Genomic DNA, 23529 nt, shown 5'->3' with positions numbered 1-23529 from the left:
GTGCTTAAGTAAATACTCCCCCACCTTACCTACGCCCCATCCCCTTTCCCAGACACTATAAGGAGTGTCTAAAGACTACACTGGGACCTTTTGCTTAAATTCATATTGTTAAGCACTTTATTATCAGTTGTCATCTAGTTTTTGGGCCTGTGCTACTGAACCAGTTTTAGGGAGGCTTCTCTGTAGGTAACTATATTTGAAACATGCGGCCTTTTAAAAACAGTACTAATTTGGGATATTAGGCTCCATGGGAAAATAATTATTCTGTCATCAGTGTAACAACTGTTTGTAAAGATGTGATTTCTGGAACACAAAAATAAATACCTTTCTAAAAATCACTTCTTTACAGTTTTAGAAATGAGAGAGGTGGCTCCTGCCATAACTGAAGTTGCATCTTTATCCTGTGTTCATAAAGAGGTCTTGTCACTGCATGACATGCTGTACCAGCTCATCACGTTTTAGGGTAAACAAGTTACTTCCAAAGAGACAAAGATGAGAGGCAGGGCCAATGTTAAATGTATATGCTTAGCTATTTTCTTTTTTCTTTTCTTTTTTTTTTTTTTTGTGGTACGCGGGCTTCCGTGGCTCACGGGCCCAGCCGCTCTGCATCACGTGGGATCTTCCTGGACCGGGGCACGAACCCGTGTCCCCTGCAGCGGCAGGCGGACTCTCAACCACTGCGCCACCAGGGAAGCCCTATTTTCTTTGAAAATTGTTTTCATTTTAATTCTTGGTTTTGAAGTTTTAATTTTGGCAACCTGCCTATAAAGTAGGTGCATTGCTAGTGTTGTTTGGAAGAAGGAGAAATAATGTCCCCTTTTGCTATTTGGTTAATTTTAATTTTTCCCCAATTACTTCTCTTGCCAAACCAGCTGTCATTTCAAGTTTCTGATCTATTAATGTTATTAAAATTGTAACTTACCTAGGCATAAAATACCATCACCCTCTTTGACTTACCTTTTTTGTCCTGCTAACTACTAAATCCCATGGAGTCTTCCTTCAAAACTGTATCTCTTTATGTTTTGCCATATTCACTATCTCCTCTCTAGCACAAACTCTTACATTGTTAGTTAATTAAAAATGTGTCTGAAGCACCTCATATGCTCTGCATTGTCTTGGGAGTATAAGCTGTGAATGTTACCACTGCTGACAGCTCACATGTAGCCTAGCCATTCCATGTGCCAGGCACAGTAAGTGCTTCATGTGTGTTAGCTCATTCCATCCTCACTGGAATCCATGAGGTAGGTTCAGTTTTTACCCGCTCTGTATGGATGAGGAAACTGAACCAAAAAGAGCTGAGTAATTTGCCTATGGCCATTCAGCCAGGAAGTGGCAGAGCCAGGATCTGAGCTCTGGCAGTCTGACTCCAGAGTCTGCACTCTTATTCAAATACTGTTTCTTTCTAGATGTTGATCTTCAGAGTTTGTACTCGAGGAATACACATCAGTTAACTAGGCTGCTTCTGGAATTCATCTTAGGCCTACCTGTTTTATCTCCATATGCACCAGTCCATGCAATACACGTCAGATTAATTTTTTCTTAGAATGCTTTTATTGTGTCTCTCCTGCTCAGAAACTTCTGTAGAGCCCTATTTTCCACAGAACAAAATTTTGACTCTGTGGCCTGAAATTCACAGATTTCCACAGTCTCCTTCAACTTGCCTTTCCAGCAGCTTTTCATTTCCTGTTTTCTCGCCACATCCCAGACAGATGGACCCACCCAGTGATTCTCATCCCTGCCCTGTTGTCTCTCCAAGTCCAGAGGGATTCTTTTTCTCCCTCATCATGCAGGTGCTATTTGAAGTCCACCTCCCCTGCAAGTCTTGCCTGATCACTCAACATGTAGTTTTTTCTGGGTTCACTAGTACCCCTTGCTGGCCACATCACTGATTTCACTTTTAATAGAATATTTCTGGGAATCGATCATTTACTTTTTTGTGTAACTGTACCCGGCCTCCCCTAACAAAATTGTGGTGGATTAAACTTGTGTTCCCCTGTAGGGTCCTTCTGATAAGTTTTGCTACTTGGGTGATATGTAATTGGAACAGATTTCTCAACTATCTTTCTTTCCTTCAAATCCCACTTTTCCCTCCTCCTCTTTTTCTGTCGCTTTTAGCACTCCATCCTCAAGTCTAACGGGATGAGTTCTGTTTTATCACGGTTGATGGGAAGGAAACTTTTTTTTTTAGACATTCCTACCCTGCATTCTGCAGTGATTTATAATCTTGAGAGAGGTGTCTACATTCTTTTGCTAGATCTGCTCTTTCTCTCCCATATTCTTTGTATATTTTTAGAGTGGTATCTTGTTTTTACCTGGTACAGAATATTTTCTCCTCCATTGATTTCATAATCAGGTCTTAAATTCACAATCTTTGCCAGGCTGCACTTAATGTGTAATTATTTTTCTGTCTTATAACCTCAGCAAATCTTAAGATCTAGTTAGTGGGGCTAGAATGCACTTTTCTGTCACCCCCTTTTTTTTTGGACGCTATTCCTTAAGCTAGAATCCTCCTCCTGTGTCTACCAGGGAACCGTTTCTCTCCCTCCTTCCTTTCTTTCTTTTTTATTTTTTTTTTGCGGTACGTGGGCCTCTCACTGTTGTGGCCTCTCCCGCTGCGGAGCACAGGCTCCGGACGCGCAGGCCCAGCGGCCGTGGCTCACACGCCCAGCCGCTCCGCGGCACGCGGGATCTTCCCAGACCGGGGCATGAACCCACGTCCCCTGCATCGGCAGGCGGACTCTCAACCACTGCGCCACCAGGGAAGCCCCTGTCAGCCCCTTTTAAAAAATGAAATTATTTGACCAATCCTCCATCATCTCTTCACTCTTGCTCTGTAGGGGGTGTTTCGTTCTGCCATCGCAGGAAGGGGACCTCATGATCTCCCCCTCCAGGGTTTCTCTCCTCTACTGAGAGTTGCTTGGAAAATCCTACCTCTGACCTGATTTGGGGCCATACATGTGGATCTTTGCTTGTTCTGTGAACAACAGGATGGAGAACATTTCCTGTTCTTGATGCCAGATGGAGGTGGTTCCAAGCAGAGATTATACCTCCATGTTCTCTCATTCCCAAAATGGAGGTAATGAGCTTTGAGTCTACATAAGGTGGTAGCTTAAAATAGCAGCAAATTGAATGCTGCTGTCTTGGTCGAGTTATTCACTCCCCATTCACTTTTTGGGTTTCTTTAGCTTAGCTAGGAGCGTGGGAAGAGTGGCTCTAATATTCCCCACTTCTAGAGCTAAGTTGGCAGCATTTCAGTTTGAGAGGTTGTAGGCCATGTGGTCAAGAGAACAGGTGAGTCAAACAAACCTGGTTTGGATCCCTGCTCTCACACTTTTCTGTTTCAACCTGGATAAAGTGTCTGACTTCAGGTTGCAGGTGTATAAAATGGGATGGACAGATTCGGTATTTGACTCTGACATTGTGATGGCCACTATTCCAGTTCCTGAGCCCAAAGTGGTGGAAAAAAGAAAAGAAAAATCGCTGTCCTTGTTGAGTCTAATATAATATCTCCCTCAGAGGGTATTGGGAAATTAAGTGAGACATAAAAGTTGTAAATTTTAGGCACAGTGCCTGGCACTCAGGACGTAAGAGCTGTTATTCAGCACTATGCAGTGTCAACCTTGTCTACTTTGTATCCCCGCTTGGCACAGAATAAGCACTCAGTAAACTTTGACTGAAGAACTTGATTCATGTGTGTGTACCAGTTTTTTTTTCATTTGTATGTCAGTATTTAATAAAACTCCCGAACAATCATGTGTGTATTGTTTCCCTGGTTTACCTTTTTAGCTTTTGGAAAGCCACGTGACCTTTCCTTTTCTGGCAGTTCCTACAGGCACCATTGATAGACATCACATGCTTGAAGGAATCTTTAGCCTTTGGTTGCTTACCTTTGAGCACAGGTTGGATGTTGTGGGACTTCTTATCTGATATTTTCCTTAGAGTAGCTGGGTTAAGCAATGGCTCAGTCCTTTGACTTGGTATTTGAGGAATGTGATCTGGTGAGGCTCAGATGCTAAGGAGTGTCATCTATGTACATTCTCAAACAATAGTTGCAGGTCTGGAAAGCTGACACCTAAATTCTTTAACAGGAGTCCTGAAGTCAGAGTTTTCAGCAGATGGAACTCCTGTCACATAATAAAAATGACTTTGGATTTAGGCCTGGCTTTCATTCTAGTTAGGTGTCTTGGGCAGTGTAAATCTCAGTTTCCACATATGTAAAGTGGGGTTAACAGTATTAACATTTTCATAAGATTGTTGTGTTAGTAAGGGAGACAGTGCGTGTAAAGCAGTTAGTACAGTGCCTGGAGTGTGATAATTGCTGAAAAGTGGTAACTATTTTAAATTATTTAGCCTTTTAAAAAAGTCAGGCAAAATTTAAAAGATAAAAAATACAGGGACTTCCCTGGTGACGCAGTGGTTAAGAATCTGCCTGCCAGTGCAGGGGACAAGGGTTTGATCCCTGGTCCGGGAAGATCCCACATGCTGCAGAGCAACTAAGCCCGTGTGCCACAACTACTGAGCCTGCGCTCTAGAGCCCGTGCTCCTCAACAAGAGAAGCCATTGCAATGAGAAGGCTGCACACCACAACGAAGAGTATCCCCCGCTCGCCACAACTAGAGAAAGCCCGCATGCAGCAACGAAGACCCAACCCAGCCAAAAATAAAAATAAATGAAATAAATTAAAAAAAATACAAATCACTAAAAAAATTATGTAAGTTTGCAGGTGCAAATTAACATTTGTTTCATCTGAAAGGTCTGGTAGTTGAACCATGGAGTGACAGCAGGCAACACAAATGTCAAGGTCATCTTGTTGAACTTGCTGGTTTCACACATGATAGCAGAGTCCCAAATTGTTTTGGTGACTTAGCATGGTGAAGGTTTGGGTTAAGTTTTCTGGACTCTCATTGTCTTATAAAGCAGATGAGCAGATAAAGTGGGTAGATGGGGAAGGGTGTGTGGGACAGGGTTTATAAAGGTTTGACTTCTGCCATGGCATGTGTGTGTCTGTATGTGTGTTGATGTGAGAAGGAGAGAGAGCGAGAGCAGCAGAGCACACGTGAGGGTGTACGTGTGAGAGAGAGTGTGTGAGAGTGAGTGCGAAAGAGTATGTGACAGAGTGTGAGTTTGAGTGTGAGTGGAGAGAGAGGCTGTTTGTGTATGGAATTTCCTGGGTTTGGGGGGTAAACGTTTAGTGCCTGCTAATTTTCCCTACTTGTTGGATTCCAAGAAGAAAACTTAAGGGCAGAAAGAATACATTCACTCCTGGTGAAGAGAGCCCTTGGCATCTAACCCTGTACTGTGATACAGTATAAGGAGGAATAAGTAGGAGTTTTATCACAAGAAGGTGGGTGCGTGGTGACAATGTTTGGGTAGACATCATGGAGGTGGAGTGACCCCTGTTATCCTTTGTGGTGCTTTGATGCTGTAGATCTTGGAGACAGGAACTCTTAGGTGTAAATCTCATACGAGTTCTTGCAGAGCTAGAGGAATTGAATTCCTTTGACGACAATTACCTCTTAGCTGGAGGAAGTACTATACAGGCCACTTTTCAAAAATGTTCTTCAAAAGCCACGTGCAAAACATTGTTATGATTTTTTAAAATACTTACAATTTCTAAATGTGAAATCATTTAGATTTAACTGTCCAATAGCAGTCAAGCACATGAATTAGTGGTTTACTAAGCACAGTTGACCCTTGAACATAGCAGGTTGGAACCACACAGGTTCACTTATATGAGGATGTATTTCCGTAGTAAATACTACAATGCTACATGACCCACGATCCACGGTTGGTTGAATCCTTGAATTCGCAGGTCAGACTATAAATTATACTTGGATTAATCCCCGTATTGTTCAAGGCTCAAATGTCCATCAGTTTTGAAAACAATAAATTTGAAATGCAAGTATAAGAAAAATAGATTCAAATTATATAACCAACCAGGACCTACTGTATAGCACAGGGAACTGTACTCAATATCTTGTAATAACCCGTAATGGAAGAGAATATAAAAAAGAATATATATATATATATATATATATATATATATATATATATAAAAAAAATTGAATCACTTTGCCATACGTCTGAAGCTATCGCAACATTGTAAATCAACTATATTTCAAAAAAATTTTTTTTGAAAAGAAAAAAATAGCAAAACTATAAAAAAAGAAAAAGGAAAATGGATTCAGACGTAACTGACTTGGATTCCTCCTTCCTCTTCTCCTTCTCCATCATTAAAGGCCAGTAAGGTTGTTAGTCGCTGGGAGTGCTCATTTCTTCTAATTTTATGCTATTTTGAATTGCTGATTTAGCTTGGTGAGGTTATTTCTGGGGGGAAAGAGTTCCTGTATTTTGACATTGATATGATTAGTAAAAACCAAAGCAGTGAGATTTTTCTGGCTGATGTTTATAGGTGAGGATTCATGATAATAAGAAGGCATTCGCCTCCCCTGGTAAATGGTAAAATTCATATACTTCTATTTGATTTTCTTTCCTAGCTTGTTCGTTTTGGTTTAAGTAACCAGCTGGTGGTTGCTTTCAAAGAAGAAAACACTGTTGCTTTTAAGCACTTGTTTTTGAAAGGATATTCCGGTGTAGATGAAGATGAATACAGTTGCAGTGTATATACTCAAGAGGACACCTATGAGAGCATCTTTTTTGCTATTAGTCAGGCAAGTATTTTGTTGTGACTTACCTATACTTTGAGAATATGTTGATCCTTGACCTTGTTGTCTTAGCAAAGAAAAAAATTATACATATATTAACATATTCTGATTTAAGTTTTGCATAGTCTGCCAAAACAGTTTATTGGTTTTTCCATAGCTACATTTCCACACAATAGATTTTGCCTATTTTAAGTTTTTCTTTAAGATTTATGTTTGTATTTATCCCTTCCCACCCGCTACTATTGGGAGATTACCGCAGATCAAATAGCCAAATAGCTAAAAGTAGGCTTATAATCTCTAAAGGTTTGATGAATGAGAGACCAAATCTAAGATTCTAGCATCTCAATTTTGATGTCTTAGCATTAATAAGCCTAGCTGAACTTTAAGAATATGGAGTAGGATATGATAATATTTGTGTCTAGGTAGTATTGAGAAACCAGATTGGTAGGCCTAAAGAAAATATTTAAAGGAGAGAAATTCTTATTCTTTCTTATTCATTCATTCATTCATTTACTCATTCAGTAAATATTTGGGTACCGAGTATGTACCAGGTACTGTTCTAGACACTGGGGATATAGCATGAATAAAACAGACAAAACTCCTGTCCTTATAGAGCTTAATTCTAGAGGGGAGAGCCAGACAAATGAAAAGAAGTGAAAAATATAGTACAGAATGCTGACTCCTTGAAAACACCACCAAAACAAACAAACAAACAAAAAAATGCATGTTGGGAAGCAAGACTGAGCTCACTGCTAACAGTGGTAGCAGAGATGGTCCCTTGACCATTCTCCATAGGTTGTAGAGTGCAAAGTCTGGCTATAGATTTTGAAGTCTGGTTTAAGGCATGTCTTTCAATGTGAGGGGAGCTGGATAAGAACTGAGTAAAGATCATCCTATAATAGTTTAGGATTGGTGGGCATAACAAGATGAGGGTTTTGGTGGGGGATGTTCAGAGAGTCTTGGGAGTTATTAGACTACATCTTCAAAATGATCATCTATTTAAATGAGGTTTTGGGCTGTTCCTGAAGTAAATAATACACTTACTTGCAATTTTTATGTTCCTGGGCAAAAGTTTCCTGGAATAATAAATTCATATTAATGAAGATAGGGGCCAGTAAAGCCCTGGTAGTACAGATAGGCAGATGGCAAAGCTGTGTTAATGTAAGCGGTGGGTGTGGATGGCTTGGGTCCTCAGAGGTATGTTGAAAATGATAACTGGAATAAAGCAGGGGAGGAGACTGGACTGCCTGGTGGTGCCTGTGCACTGGAGATGGATGTTTGCAGTTTTCTTTGGGTGGTAAGGAAAGGCCTCATGGAGGCGGTAATATTTGAGTCAAGGTCTGAAGACGTGAACCTTGCAGATAGATACCTGGGCTTCTAGGCGGAGGGAACAGCAAAGGCCCCAGGCAGGAGTGTGCCTAGAGAGCTCCAGAACTGCCTGGAGGTCAGTGTGGCTTTGGAGGTGGCGGGGTGGAGCCAGTGGCCAGTAGTGGGCTGGGAGTTCAGAGAGATAGGCAGGACCTTGACTTTGGTTCTGAGTAGGTGGGAGCCTCTGGCTGCACTTTAGTTTCGAGTTCTGTGACGCCGTGTGTTTCTGCTCAACCCAAGAAAATTACCTTGTGGTGTTTTACATTGGGGAGTTCTACTGAGGTATATGAGACAAACAATAAAAAATAGCTAAAAGTATATTCCATGTGCTGTAACTTCTGATGAAACTTGTTAAGCTCATAAATATCTTTATTTAACTATTTTTAATAGTTTCATCGGCTAAGGAATTTATCTCTGGGGACCCTTGGTTATGGAAAAAATGAAGACAACAGAATTGGATTAAAAGTCTGTAAGCAGCATTACAAGAAAGGGACCATGTTTCCTTCTAATGAGACGCTAAATATTGACAGCGACATAGAAATAGGTAATACAGTGATAATTTCATTATATTTCTTTATCATCTTCTGTGGTAAGAGCAAAAAACACCCTCGTGCGCCGGCAGCCCAAATGAAACAACTTTGCTTTTGTGACGGCTGACCTATCTGAGGCTTTAACGTTTGCCTGCAAAGAGCTTTGGCTCAGGAAACTATGGGTCTGCTGTGACAGGACCAGGAACATTTGTGCATCTCTTTGGTGCAACTCAAGGTTTTTGGTTTTGGGGGGTAAATGCACAGGTGTTTCCTGTTTGTTTAATTTTTTCCCTCCGTGAGGGGGGGATTAGGCTTTCTGAAAAAAAATGAGACTGTATTTGTTAAATGAAATAATGTGAGTGAAAATGCTGGGTCCTCTTGCTTTTATCATTTGTTAAATATATTAATGCTCTTCAGAGGTGAATTGTGATTAATAAGTCATTTTCTCTGTTTGGAGATTGGCAAAAAGTTAACATCTAATCAAGTGGAATTGTTTTGTGACATTCTGTTAAGAATTTAAAAGCATTCCATATATAAATGCAAAGTATCTGACCTGAGGCTCGGGAGGTTTTGTCTTTCATTCAACAAACCTTTGGTGTACAGTTATCACGCCTAAAGCACTCCCTGTTTTATGAACTGGGGTTGCAGAGATTAACCAGTCATGGCTCCTCAAGTAGCTAACAGGTCAGAAATCCGGGTCCTAGTAGCAGTGTAAATTTGGAGTGGTTTTATTAGAAAGAGAGCTCCAGAGTTCATTTGACCATATTTCCTATAACCCGATTTTAAGGTGCCTTGGTAATACAATAGAAGAACATCCCTGTGAAGTAAAGGTTCTAATTCATTTCCCACAGGCTACCTGTTTAGAATCTTTTCATGAGTAAATTGTCCTACCCTCTTGACTCTAAAAGAAACAGCCCATAAACCAGCACTTGTCAGGGTCCCCAGGTTGCTTCCAGAGACCCATCAGTAGCTTGGTTCTGTGGCCAGCAGCCTTGAAATGTCCCTTATCTTATTGCCCTGCAGGCTCTGCTATCCTGAGATCTGTGTGGTAGTCAGTCTGCAGGGGCTGATCCAGTTTCACCCTGCATGTTTCTCCTGCGCTGTCAGCTGTGCTCCCCGCCGTGGGCAGTTCCTGTAACTGGGAGTACTGAGAGGTGGAGCTGAAAGCTTGTGCAGTGACCCTCTGCTCCAAATGAGCCATGGCCACTTGTCCTCTTAAAAATGTGAGCCTTAATTGGATGAATCATACGACTATTTTCCAGTGATTCATATGTTGTTTCCCTCAACTGATTTTTCTTGGAAAATTGATTAAAGAAATGTGGCCAAAGTCAGTATCAGTGGCTAGGCGAGACAGAGCAGAAAGCAGGATTTATTCCCTGACCATTGGACAGTGGTGTCCTCGGTCATTTCCTTTCCATCATATGGAATATTTTTAACCAAATGGAGAGAAGTTGACTATTAATTTGACTTTATTTTAAGAGAGACTGTTGAAGCAAGCTAATTATATTTTTTGACTTATTAAATTAAATATAACTTATCAAAGAGAACTTTTTGATGTATCTATTCAAAAGGTGTAAAAAATAATCTTAAAAATGCTTGATACTGGATTTTAGACTTTCTTGTCTTGGACACATTGGAGAAAGCCTGCAGGCGGTATAAATAGGGATTGAGTTTGACTTCATTGATGTGGCATTATAGTTTAAATAGGTGAATTAGCAGAAGCTGTTCTAGATTACCTATTTATGAATTTTGTGGTATCTTTATGATTAAGAGAAGCATCCTTCAGATCTCTCAGCGCAGAGATCTGCCTGTGTGCTGCTTTCCTGGTGGGTTTATGTTTAGCTGCACGATTGATTGTACAGTTCAAGCTAAGGGTTTCCCCTAATTCATGCTGAGGGCATATCCCTCTGTCCCTGCCTCTAGACCTATAGCTTTACAGTTCAGCTTCACTGGGGGTACTGTAATGAATCCTGTTAAAAAAAATTTTTTTTTACAACATTTAGATGGATATCATTCTACTACAGTGTTTCACTTTCTATAATGCAGATTTTGAATTTCTTATCTTCTTTCCACGTATTCTTAGCATGAAACATTATGACCATTTCATCATTTTACCTGTCATTTTAAGAACATATTGAATCCACCCTCCGTTTGTCTCTGAGAGGGTTGTTATTTCATTCGCTGGAGTGTTCTGCCTTGTAAATGAGATTCATCTGAGTGATGAGGCTGCTACTCCAATATCAGTTTGTTCTGTTTGAAGTTTGATGTTTTACTCGGGGCTTTTGCCATTCTTTAAAAAAAAATCTCAGTTCTTAGGTTTTGCTGCCACCAAGTGCTTGGTGGCCTCATTAGCAATGACTGTAGCATGAGATATGGCAGACTCCAGAGAGTTCTGAATGTGTATGTAGCTAAAGTGTCGTTCTCCTATTACAATTACAGAATCTGAATAATCAAATAGACTTTTATAAGGCAAATTTTACAGATAGTGTAACATTAACTAACATGTGCTGTCATATTTCTCTGAATCCGTCATCAATTTTTAAAAAACGCACCTGTTTTATAAACATTTGAAAGTGAAAAAACTTAATGTCTTTTTTCATTTTAAAAAAATTTTTATTGGCGTATAGTTGCTTTACCATATTGTGTTCGTTTATACTGTACAGCGAAGTGAATTCATGTCTTAGAATGAATGAAATACAGGAGAAGAAGACCTAGGACAGTATCGGGCACACAGATTTTTAACAAATTCCTCCTTCTTTCAGAATACAGTCATTTGCCCAGATAAGTTTAATTTAAATATTATTTTTTCCTTTTCCTTTACTTTAGAATAAGAATGTTGAAGGTAGAAGGGCCTTAAATAGCCTCAGTTTGGCCTTCACTTTAAAGTTGAGGAAACTGATGTTCAGTCAAGCTTGGTGACTAGGCCAAGGTCATGCAGCGATTTAGTGACCGTGGGTCTTTGCTACTCTAAACTCGGTAACATGGGCATCACCCAGGAGCTTGTGAAACATGCAGAATCTCCAGGCCCCCCCTAGACCTGCAGAATCCAAATTTGCATGTTAACGAGATCCCTGAATGACATATACGCACATGAAGCTTGGGAAGCGCCGGTTCAGTACTCTGCAGCTGCGGTCTTTGGCTTCGCACAGACCTCTCTCTCTTTTACCAGCTTCACACATTTTATACTGTCCATCACCATCGGCCTTCAGTGCCCCCTGTACCAGCTTGGACACCTCTGTCCATCAGTATCACTCCCTTACAGAAGCGGTTCGGGCACTTGCCTCTCCCTTCTTTCTCACCTGGATCCTGCCAGCCGTCACCAGGGTCCTCTGTGGCCGAGCCCTGGTGCCCCAGCTGCTGATACCTCCTGGAGAAACGGGCCAGAGCAGAACACGCTCACACTGCCACACATCTGCAAACCTCCGCACACAGCACCTCCAGCAGGCTTCCCCGTCAGCCCGGTGCTGCAGAGGCGAGGCTGCGGCCAAAGGCCTCCCACAGCACCAGGGCCCACCCCTTTCAGCTCTGCGAAGTCGCCTCCCTCTCTCTGCACCCAAATTCGCATCTCTGAGCTCCGTTCCTCCCTGAGTTCCAGACTCCTCCTCCATTCAGCCGGCTGCTTGACAAACCACTTGACAACCCCCTCTGTGACTCTAATAGGGATTTCACACCTGCTGTGTCCAAAACAGAACATCTCAAGCCTCCTCCACCCCCTACCCCTGGCTCAACCTGTTTCTTTCTACTCTTGCCCATCTCGGAAAACGAAACCAACATTTTCACATCATGCCATCATACTCCCAGTTGCTCAAGCCCCAAACTTGAATGTGTTGGTTTCTCCATTTCCATTGCCACCTCTGTAGTCCAAGCCGCTGCCGCTCTTGCTTGGACTGGTCTCCACCCCCTGCCCTGCCCCTCAGCAACCAGAATGATATTTTTTAAAAAATTGGCTAAATTGGGACATCTCATTCCCTGGGCTAAAAACCACGAGTGGCTTCCCATCTTTTTAGAATAAAACCCACAAGTCTCTGCAGGACCAGCCACCCGCCTGTCTCTCCAAGCCCCCGCTTCCCTGGTTCTGCCTCCTTGCTGTTTGTTGAACAAGTCAGGCTCTTTCTTGCCTGGGACTTAGTGCTTACTTTTGTCCTGCCCGGAGCGCTCCCCCTGGATCTGTGCTCAGCTGGGTCTCCTTCCTCCCTCAGGTGTCGGTTTAAACAGCCCCAGTGCCTCAGAGCCCTTCCCAACAGTTCTCCTCAGGTAGGGCCTCCCCACCCTCCATCACTTCACTGTGTCTTGGCAGTACTGTGCACACCGTGAAATTGTCCTGTGTATATTTTTTCACTCTTGGTTTATCTCCCCCACTACAGTGTGAGCTCCATACAGACCTCGTTCTGTCTCGTTCATCGCTCTACCTTCAGTGCCTGGCACAATGCCTGGCCCCTGAAAGCTTTCAGTAAATATTTACTGAATAAGTGAATGAGTCAGGTAGGGAGCCTGGGCCTTTTGAGTTTCCGAAATAGGTGCTCAGAGGTCAGCCTCATCAATGTACTGGTGAAGAGCTCAGGCTCTGGAACTGAGCACATGTGGATTTAAATTCTGGTTGGTTAGGGGCTTCTTCCTGGTGGCACAGTGGTTGAGAGTCCGCCTGCTAATGCAGGGGACATGGGTTCGTGCCCCGGTCCGGGAAGATCCCACATGCTGCAGAGCGGCTAGGCCTGTGAGCCATGGCTGCTGAGCCTGCGTGTCCGGAGCCTGTGCTCCGCAACGGGAGAGGCCACAACAGTGAGAGGCCCGCGTACTGCAAAAAAAAAAAAAAAAAATTTCTGGTTGGCCACCAGCTAGGTGTGTGACCTTGAGGAAGTTTCTTGGCCTCTCTGTGCCTCGGTTTGTCCATCTGTAAAATGGCAACAATAGTGTATCTCTCACAAGGTTGCTTCGGGGGGGTTAAACAGGATGATGCATTAAATGAGAGAACCTATAAAGCCCCGAGCACAGTGCCTGGCAGAGAGTAAGTCCCTGTATGTTTTTGCTATCTGTATCATTCTATCTTTAGTTTCCTATAAAAAAAGCTTCTTTTGATCAACTGCCCTCACTGTATCAATCAAGGCCCAGTCAGGAAAACCAACATTGAATTGTTTCTTGATACTCATGGTCCATTTGCCAAACACAGGGAGGCACCCCCTCTGACACCTGCCTTTCTTAAACATTGTGGCTGTTGAGCTGTCCATTCAGCTCCGTGTCCTTGTTTTTGGCCCAGGATACCTGATTGTCATAAAATGTAAGTGTGTCCTCCATATTTTGAGTGTCCTATATACTAGGCAATGGGTGTTCAACGGCCACAGCAGTCGTGCCCTTGCTCTCAAGCACCTTATCTTCTAGTTTAGGAGATAGATAAGCAAATAAAGAGTCAAATTGTGAGAGAAGATTCTCAGAGAACAAGCCATCGGGCCTACCCGGGTTCTCAAGCACCTACTGAGTGTCAGGCACTGCAGGAGGCCCTGACTTTTCCATTCTTGAGGCAGCACAAAGGGGGCAGCAGCAGCCCAGGTGAGAGTCAGCCAGGCTGGTTCACACCACTTCTGGCATCAGGGCTGAGTGACCTTGAAGGGCGTTGACCATGAAAGGTGTTCATTGTCTCCAGACCTCCTCGGTTTCCTGCCAAAGTGTTAGGCTACACAATAATGAGACTAATTTTTATGTGCGGCTCTTGGAATCATTCTTTTATAGTTTACAGCTCATAATTTATTTTTATTTGAGTACAATCTAAGTTCCTTTCTTTCTCTTATTTTTTTTTTTTGGAAAAGTATCGGACTAAACAGAAAAGTTGCCAACTAGCACAAAGATGTCCTTGTATGGCTTTCGTCTAACTTTCCCAAATGCTAACATTTTACCACATTTGCTTTATCATTCTTCCTACATAAAAAAATTTCTCCTGAAATCTATGAGACGAAGGTGCAGACACAAGGCCCCTACCTCTAAATACTTGTGTGCATCTCCCCAAACAAGAATGTGCTCCTCATAACCACCGAACAGTGCTCAAAAGCATGAGTTAACGTGGATGTGATACTATAATCTACAGACCCTATTCATATTTCATCAACTGCCCTAACATTATCTACAGCAAAAGCCATGCCTAACCTGCCTGGTCCAGGATCACATATTGCATTTAGTTGTCATGTATCTTTAGTCTCCTATAATCTGGAGAAAAATTGAGTTCTTGGTTTTTTTTTTTTTTTAAATGACCTTGACATTTTTAAAGAGTAGAATGTCCCTCCCTTGAGTTTTCCTGTTTTTTGTTGTACGCGGGCATCTCACTGATGAGGCCCCTCCCGTTTCGGAGCACCGGCTCCGGACTCGCAGGCTCCGGACGCGCAGGCTCAGCGGCCATGGCGCACGCGCCCAGCCGCTCCGCGGCATGTGGGATCTTCCCGGACCGGGGCACGAACCTGCGTCCCCTGCATCGGCAGGCGGACTCCCAACCACCGCACCACCAGGGAAGCCCTGTTGTGTTTTTTTTTTAAATTAACTTACTTATTTTTGGCTGTGCTGGGTCTTCGTTGCTGCACGTGGGCTTTCTCTAGTTGGCGGCGAGCGGGGGCTACTCTTCGTTGCGGTGCGCGGGCTTCTCATTGCCGTGGCTTCTCTTTTCTGCGGAGTACGGGCTCTAGGCATGCGGGCTTCAGTAGTTGTGGCGCACGGGCTTAGTTGCTTCATGGCATGTGGGATCTTCCCAGACCAGGGGTCGAACCTGTGTCGCCTATATTGGCAGGCGGATTCTTAACCACTGCGCCACCAGGGAAGCCCCTAGTTTTCCTGTTTCTTTGTGCCTAGATTGAGGTTACGCATTTGGGGCAGAAATACCACACAAATGGTACGTTATTTCAGGAGGCACATGATGTCTCTTTATCTCAATCCTGGTGATGTTAACTTTGATCACGTGGCTAGGGTGGGATCTGCCAGGTTCCCCACTGTAAAGTTACTGGTCTCCCTGTTGTGATTAATAAGTATTCTGTGGAGAGATGCTTTGGAACTTGTTGAGTCCTCTGCTCTCATCACACTTCAGCCCACTGGTTTTAGCATCTGATTCTTGCCTGACAGTCACTGTGGTTTTTTCATGGCCCTAGACTGCATTCACCTAGACCTCCAGACCCTCTCCAAGAACCCTCAGGACTGGAAGAACTCATCATTCTTCAGACTGGCATTTTATCGGTAAATATGCTTTCGAGTCTCATTGCCCAGGAGACGCAGATGGGGAAAGGAGAGTAGGGGAGGAAGACTGTGGCAATTTATACCTTGTAATATTTTCTATTCAGCCTCTTGCAAGTTGAAATCTCCTTTCATCTCAAAGGCATTGACCTGCAGACGATTCATTCCCGAGAGCTACCAGACTGTTACATCTTTCAGAATACGGCAAGTGTCTATTTTACTAAGCCATTTTATCATTTTTCTCTACTCCTTTTGTAGGTGCAGAGTGCAAAGCACCTCTGCCTATAGATGTGTTTGATGCAGTTGTGTTTAAAACAGTTTTAATGCCACTTTATAGCATCGTTGGTCCAGAGGCCGTGACTTCTAAAAATGATACAAGCCCATTCCAACTTTTTAAAACTAGATTTTGGGGTTGAGAAGAGTTTTCAAAGTGGACTTTGACTTCCTACTCTCCGAATACATTTTTAAAAATAGCTTATGACCTGTGTTTTAAGTGCCTATAACGTTTTTCCCACCTTCGAAGGAAGGTCTTTGCAAATGTTGTAGCAAATGTTTTCAAACCTCAAGGCAGAAAGTGCCCCCTTGGTCTGAAGGCTAATCTGCAAAGGATCAATTGCTGCAGCTTTTATTTTGGGAGGGGCAGGCATGTGCCATGGACTTCCTCCCTCCCTCCCTCCCTTCCTTCCTTCCTCCCTCCCTCCCTCTCTCCCTTCCTTCCTCCCTTCCTCCTTTCCTCCCTTCCTTCCTTCCTCCCTCCCTCCCTCCCTCCCTCCCTTCCTTCCTCCGTCCCTCCCTCCCTCCCTCCCTTACTCCCTTCTTCTCTCCCTCCCTTCCTTCTTTCATGTTTCTTGATGGGCAGAACTGAATGCTCAGTTGGACGTTATATGTAGCTGTTGTTTTAGCAATTCAGAAGCATGCTTCATTCAACAACAATCGCTGAATGCTCAGTGAGTCCCTACGAGGCAGCAGGCAAGTTGCCATGCTCTAGAGGTACCATGGCCCTCAGGAAGCTTACAGCCTAGTGGAAGAGATAGAAAAACAAGTCAACAAAAAAATTAATTATAAATTGTGACATGTAGTAAGGAAGAATGTCTCCCCCAGAGAGTAGCATGATTAATCTCCCTGGGGTGACCCACACATTACAAAACGCATTATTAAATCCAAGGCAAGGCAAAGCTTGGAGAGCTGAACGTGTATGTGATCTATGGTTAAACCCACAGGTGCCTGAACATCTTTGAGCACAAGCCACGTGCACATTACACATTCTCAGTGTAATGTAAGAATATCGTTATGACCAAAGCAGAGATTCGAGAATTAAGCTATACAGACCTCATTTCTATACCTATGAGCTAGGACCAAACTTCACTAGCCCTGGCATTCAAGGCCTCATTTTCCCCCAGGAAAGCCCCTAAAATACGCTGCATATTTCACTTATAAACTTTAAATGCTTGAAACATAATGTGGAAGATTGAGGGCATTTGGAAATCTTAAATTCAACCCATAACCCTGGAGCAATCTTTGCCACTTCTGAAAGCACATGTAGCACTTCTCAAAACATATATATAGCGTTTGAAGCAAATAGAAAAATAATTCCTAGCCTAGTGAAAATCTAGAGTTTCATACCCAAAGGACTAAATTAAGGCAAATGCTTGTAGATTCCATTCAGTGTGATAAATGAGGTCTTTGTGTTCTCTTGTCAAAAATTGGTGGTGAATTCTCATGTTTGTTCTTTGGACTGGTTGGCTGTTTTGCTTTAGAATTTCTCTGAATCCGAATGTGCTTTTAGTAGAATTTCATGTATTCCCCCTTTGGACCACAGTTTTTCATTAATAATAGGAAGCTGTGAAGGAATCATGGGATGAGGACATTTTCATCTGTCTAACTCTCTTTGGATCGGCACGCTATCTGGATGCCATTGATATTTTAAGCAGAACTGATCTAACCAGTCATACTTTCTGCTGGGCCGTAACCTCTTCATCAATTTGTATCTCCAGATTATCTTTGACAATAAAGCTCACAGTGGCAAAATCAAAATCTACTTTGACAGTGACGCTAACATCGAGGAATGTAAAGACTTGAACATCTCCGGATCTAGTAAGTATGTTATATGCTTGCCCATGGTGGATTATGGAAGATTTTTATCACTTCATTTTAGGATTTGGGGTATATAAATAGTTTATTTGGATGATGATAAGAATAAAGGGCTCCAAAAAACCACATTTTGAGCATTCGCTTCTGTTAAGCATACCCCGAAGCTTTGCATTTTTGTTCAGTTCAGCAAATGTTGATTACAGACCTTGTAGGAGAGGTCGTGTGGCCCAGCGGTTAAGAGCAGTTTCTGGAGCCAGACTACTTGGGTTCGAGTTTTGGTTCTGTTTCCTGTACCTGTGATCTTGGACACATTGCTTAACCTCCCTGTCTCAGGGTCCTTCTCCGCAAAATGAAGGTAATAATAGTACTTACCTTCCAGCATGTCGAGTATTAAATGAGTATGTAAAGCAGAGCGCTGAGAACAACAGTTGGCACACGGTATTCGTAGGCGCTCTGGAAAAGAAAGAAAACGCCTTCGTGAGGGGCACTGGCATGCTTATAAAATCTCTAGCGTGTCCTGACTAGGAGTAAGTGGTGGAGGCACAGAAGATATGAGCATCAAGAAAGCAAAGGTTCGTTTTGATGGGGACAGAGTGAGACATAGAGTCCAGCAATGCTTCTTGGAGAAGGTATGATTTGATCTGAGCCTGTGACAGTGGAGTGGGATCAAGGCCTTCAGAGCCCAGAGAGCAGCCTGGACAAACCTGGGTCATTTACTCAGTCATTACTCAGGAAATACCTCCTGATCCACAGACTGAAGTGGGCTACTCAGACCCCATTCTCACTGCGGGGGTTGGGATGATGTTAATGATGGGTGATCAGTATTCTTCATTTACAAGTTTTGTTTAACTGAACCTGCCTTTGGCCAGATTATCAGAACAAAATAAAATGTAAAATACCTGGGATTCCTAACTATTTTATATTAGTTTTAAATTAGACTCAATTTGTGGCCTGTTGCTTTTCGGTTGCCCAATATGTCCTGATGATTTTGAAGTTTTGGCTTCTTTTTGTTTTTGTTTTTTTTGGTACGCGGGCCTCTCACTGTTGTGGCCTCTCCCACTGCGGAGCACAGGTTCCGGATGCGCAGGCTCAGCGGCCATGGCTCACGGGCCCAGCCGCTCCGCTGCAGGTGGGATTTTCCCTGACCGGGGCACGAACCTGTGTCCCCTGCATCGGCAGGCGGACTCTCAACCACTGCACCACCAGGGAAGCCCCCTGAAGTTTTGTCTCTTTAGTCCCATTAGCTGACTCCAGCCTCTCATCAGAGTACACAGTTTTAGTTTCTGTTTAAAAGTGGGTATTCTTCCGCAGCAGACACACTCTCCCCAGCAGAAACGCGCAAGTCAGACACGTGTCTTCCAAGTCCGAGTGTAGGCTGCAGCCATTTTATGTGATAAAAGCTAACCCTTGTCAAATAGGAAATGTGCTTTGGTATAGTCATTTGACCAAATAAGTTAGTCAGTCAAACACGTTTGCCAGGACAAGGTTTCCTTCCTCTCCACGGGCGTCCTTATATTATTGGGGAGCTGTCCTCGCCTTTGCTCAGAAGAGAGGCGCTCTGGCTCCCTCCTGTGGCCAGTGAGGAGAAACACAATCTCACAGCTAGAAGCCCTGACATTTATATATGCTTCTCCCAGGGCTGCGCCATCACTAGGAGAGCACAAATTTAAGATGATGGGACAAGTCTTAAAAAGCTGAAGTTTGGAAACCAGCTTAGGAAATGGATTTTTTTTTTCTTGTATAGGAAGCTGTCTGATGGATTGATTGCCCTGGCTCTGGGGAAGTAGAACAAAGGCAAGGGTGACAGCTGGTGGGATCCTTGTGCTGTTTGCAAAACATTCTGAGGTGTATTCACGTCCATGTGCTTACCTTGAAGCTTCTCTCTCCTTCTTGTCATTACCTATGTTATCTCAAGCTGAAATATAAGGGAGTGCGCATTTTTACATACAAACTTGAAGTTGCCTTTTCTGACTTCTAATACCCATGCCCAGTGTGCCACTAATCTTCACATTAACTTGATTTTATAAATGTAGCCATTTGGGCATGGGAGCTGGAGGAGGTAGGTACTGACGGACAGGACTCCCCACTGATGGGTGATGTAAACGTATGTCCCAGGGAAATGGGGTTTAGTAAGTGTGGGAAGCCCTGGTTAGGGTCACACAGGTGGCAGTGGTGGTGTGTGTGGGACTTCTCAGGCCCCTGGAAGGACTGGGTGGGGTAGGATTTTCTTAACCACATTTCCAGAGGCATCTCTCTGGACTAGTGTTATACAAACCCAGGTTTAGGAACTGTTCCTGTGAGAATAACATAATTTCAGTAGAAGAAGAAAGCAATTATGATGTTTATAAGATACTTTTTGTAGCCACATCAAACTAGTCTTCTCAATAAATCAAATTGAAACAATACAATACTGATTTCTCTGTTAGAGGGACGGTTTATCTTCCTAGTTCTGGGCCTCAGTTTTCCCATCTGTAAATAAGGCCCAATTCAAGTAATCTCAGAAATTTTGTTCTAGTCATAGGTCAGAAAGGAAGGTACTCGAGGCTGTTCCTGCATTTTTTTAAGATTGCGGTCCCATCTTCCCAAGAACTGCCCCTCTTCCCTCTGCCTCATTCCATGGCTCCTCCCCCCAAAAATGGTCTTGGGTTTTGGTCAGGTTGTTTTCCTACCTACCCATTAGATGGTATCTCCAGATAACTTAAACTTGTGAAGGATAAAATGGCCAAAGGTGGAGGTAAGTGCTCCGTACAAGGCACTGACAAGCACTCAACAGGGATTGTTTGACCTGATTTCCTGACAGCGCGTGAAGCTGGTACAGCTATGCTTCCCTTTGGTACCCGAGGCATCTGAAGCTTAGCAAGGCTAAATAACTTGCTCAGTGAATTACATTTCCTTGCTGGTCATGCTCCTAACCCACTTAGGGTTAGGATGAGCTGCCCTCAAACACCCGTGCCGCTGTTATTTCTAAATCCGTGGACACACTCCCATCTTTCTCTTAAATGCCTTCTCTGCGGAGGTGTCGCTGTGGAACACCCTGACTTTAGACTCTCCTGAAGGTTGCCTGTCCCCAGCGCTGCTTCCTTCTCCCCTGGCCTTTCGCCATCTGGTTCCTGAGTGCATCTCCTCTCCTAATTCCCAAACATTGCCACCCCCGCCTTCCCATCCTTCCTAGTGTGCATTCTGCTGTGTCATCTCTCTGACTGGCTGTGTCCACACCCATAGTTTCAGCTGCCACCAAGTTGTCCGCTCTTGTCATGAATGTCCAGACTGAGCTCAGTTGACCCCAGACAGAAAAGAGTCATTCTTGGTCAGTCCTTCCTTACTCCCTAAGTCCCATTAAAGACCAGGTCGAGTCTCTCTTCTTCATCTTTCGCCACTTTGTGCCTCATCTTTGTGTGCCTTCTCTGCCTCTAACTTCGCTCAGACCTTCACGAGTTCTGACTTAGATTATTCAGTGGTCTTCCTGTGCTCTGCTGGGGTCTCTGCACTTACCTGTAAGCGTACTGAAGCATTATGGGGACACACATAAGCACAGGCACTGTCATGCTGAATAAAACACACCCGGTCCCTGCCTCCCAGAGCCAATCATGTCCGGGAGGAGATGGACGTTGAATGATATGATAACCCCTGAGTTTGCTGTTCTTGTGTGCATGGGGCTGCTCCAAGTGCTTTCATGTGTGAACTTATTTAACCCTCACGACAGCCCTATAATATAGGTATTCTTTTCATTCTACCCATTTTTTGGATGAGGAAACTGAGGCAACTTCCCCAAGGCTCCACAGCTTCTGAGTGCAGGCTGGAGATTCAGACCCAGGTCTCAGGCTCCAGAGACTGTGTCCTTTTTCATTTCACACTGTCTCTGTGCTCCTTGCTGTGCTGCCTTTGAAAACAACTATAAGTTCAGTGACCATCAAGCAGAGGGGAGTAAATGGAGATGTAGGTGTGTATACTTATGGACAGGGCTACGATAGGGTACTGGGGGGAGGGCTGATGGGGATGGGAATTTAGAGAATTGTCCTGTGCTGTTCTGGGGAGGAAGATACTCAGTCTGAAACCCAAGGCTGAATAATCCCCACGTGTGATGGGGAGGGGTGCTGTTCCAGGCAGAGGGATCAGCATGTGCAAAGTCCCTGAGGCAAGAAAGAGAGAGAGGAGAGAGGGAGGGAGAGGGCTCCCGCGCCTGGTAGGGGCAGGGAAGGAGGAAGAGAGTGGCCTCAGGGTGGGGAAGCTGGGGGCCGGGAGAAAGCAGCAGGCGGCAGCTGATGAGACCACAGCGGGTGAGCGGGGGCCGGGCAGGGGAGAGCCGTGATTGGGATTTGGGACAATACCATGAAGTCTGAGAGAAGCGAAGGTACAGTTTCATCTTCTTCCAGTACCTTCCCTGTGTTACTGTGTTCCAAGGCAAAAATCTGATTACTACTCTCCTTACTTTCACTCTGAGAAGTGATTTTTCCCACATGCAGAAAAAGCGTACTGAATGGGCACTCTTTGCTGGGAAAGTACAGAGTAAGGTTGAGAAGCAGAAATGGGGATTCTGAGTGGTGGGACTTTAAAACGTGTGTTCCCCCATTAATGGAGAACTTGATGTTTGTTTTTATGTGCAAGAACTCAGAGTATGTCAGTAGTTTTGCCTCTTTTGAATGGAGCCCAAATGGACCACCTTCTACTGAATTCCACTCTATAGTAAATATTTATGAATACACTTTAGTACATCTCTTAAGAATTTATATGTTTTTAAATGTATAACTCGACATCAGGGAATGATTACCTTGTTTGTGAACCTCTGAATGAGTGCAGTGTGATTTGCTTCTGATGCTGAAGCGTTTATCATTTGATCTTATTTTCCAGCTGCCATCTTGTTTGTAAATTATTCCCAAGTAAGGTGTGTTTGACATTTGAATTCTGTTTTTGTTTCTCAGTTCAGAAAAATACTCAGTATGTCCTGGTGTTCGATGCATTTGTCATCGTGATTTGCTTGGCCTCTCTTATTCTGTGCACAAGATCCATTGTTCTGGGTCTAAGGTTACGAAAGGTAAGTGTGTGTCGGAATTTCCTCCCTCCCTTCCTGACCTCCCCCTGCAGTTTGTCCAAACAGTGGGGCCTTGACATTGGGTCATCCTGCCCTTTCTGGGGCCCTTGAATGAACTGGATTCCTTTGAGTGACGGTCCCGCTACGAGGCATTATCAACCTGGAGTGTAGAGAGTGAGTCAAAGCTCCCGGCATGTCAGGTGGGATCAGACGATCATAACTGCTTAAGCCTGAGCTAATAAGCACAGATGCACAGTGGTGAATGGTCAAGCTTTTGAATGCTTCCAGAAGAAATGAGACCCTTTTAAATTCAGGAGTGATCTTAAGAACAGAGTAATAACATGGGCGGGTTTCATCTTTTGTCTTCAAATCAGAGTTCATTCTGACAGGGAGGCATGGTAAATGGGTTCTAATGAAGCATAAAAGACTTTATTCTATTATTTAAACTAGTTTAAAAATTCTTCCCTGAGTTTCATTTTACCTTTTTACCCTTTAAGGCTCTTGTGAATGTCTACTCTAGCTCACCACAAATCTTATTCTGGTGTGTGGCATGTACGTAAATACAGACTGGGGTCAGTGGACATAGGAAGTCATCAGAACACCATATGTAGAGGAAAGCCCTATTTTTCCAGGGCTTGGCCTG

At 43.6% G+C, this 23529-nt stretch overlaps 1 protein-coding gene across 10 annotated transcripts in view; it reads left to right on the top strand.

The window, feature by feature from the left end:
• MCOLN2 (mucolipin TRP cation channel 2) overlaps nucleotides 1–23529 on the top strand; it is a 61184-nt gene that overhangs the window by 15983 nt on the left and 21672 nt on the right. For all 10 annotated transcript variants that reach the window (XM_027114209.1, XM_027114214.1, XM_027114217.1 and 7 more), the window contains 6 exons: nucleotides 6498–6671; nucleotides 8424–8577; nucleotides 15685–15769; nucleotides 15874–15970; nucleotides 17761–17860; nucleotides 22777–22889. In XM_027114209.1, coding sequence (XP_026970010.1) covers nucleotides 6498–6671; nucleotides 8424–8577; nucleotides 15685–15769; nucleotides 15874–15970; nucleotides 17761–17860; nucleotides 22777–22889 — 723 coding nt within the window. The remainder of the gene's footprint in view (nucleotides 1–6497; nucleotides 6672–8423; nucleotides 8578–15684; nucleotides 15770–15873; nucleotides 15971–17760; nucleotides 17861–22776; nucleotides 22890–23529) is intronic.

The sequence above is a fragment of the Aethalodelphis obliquidens genome, unplaced genomic scaffold (assembly GCF_003676395.1).
Source record: "Aethalodelphis obliquidens isolate GAN/ISIS:26980383/991018 unplaced genomic scaffold, ASM367639v1 scaffold13, whole genome shotgun sequence".
In the NCBI taxonomy this organism is placed as follows: Eukaryota; Metazoa; Chordata; class Mammalia; order Artiodactyla; family Delphinidae; genus Aethalodelphis; species Aethalodelphis obliquidens.
Note: the sequence above shows the minus strand (reverse complement) of the source record. Positions and strands in the feature narration are given on the sequence as shown.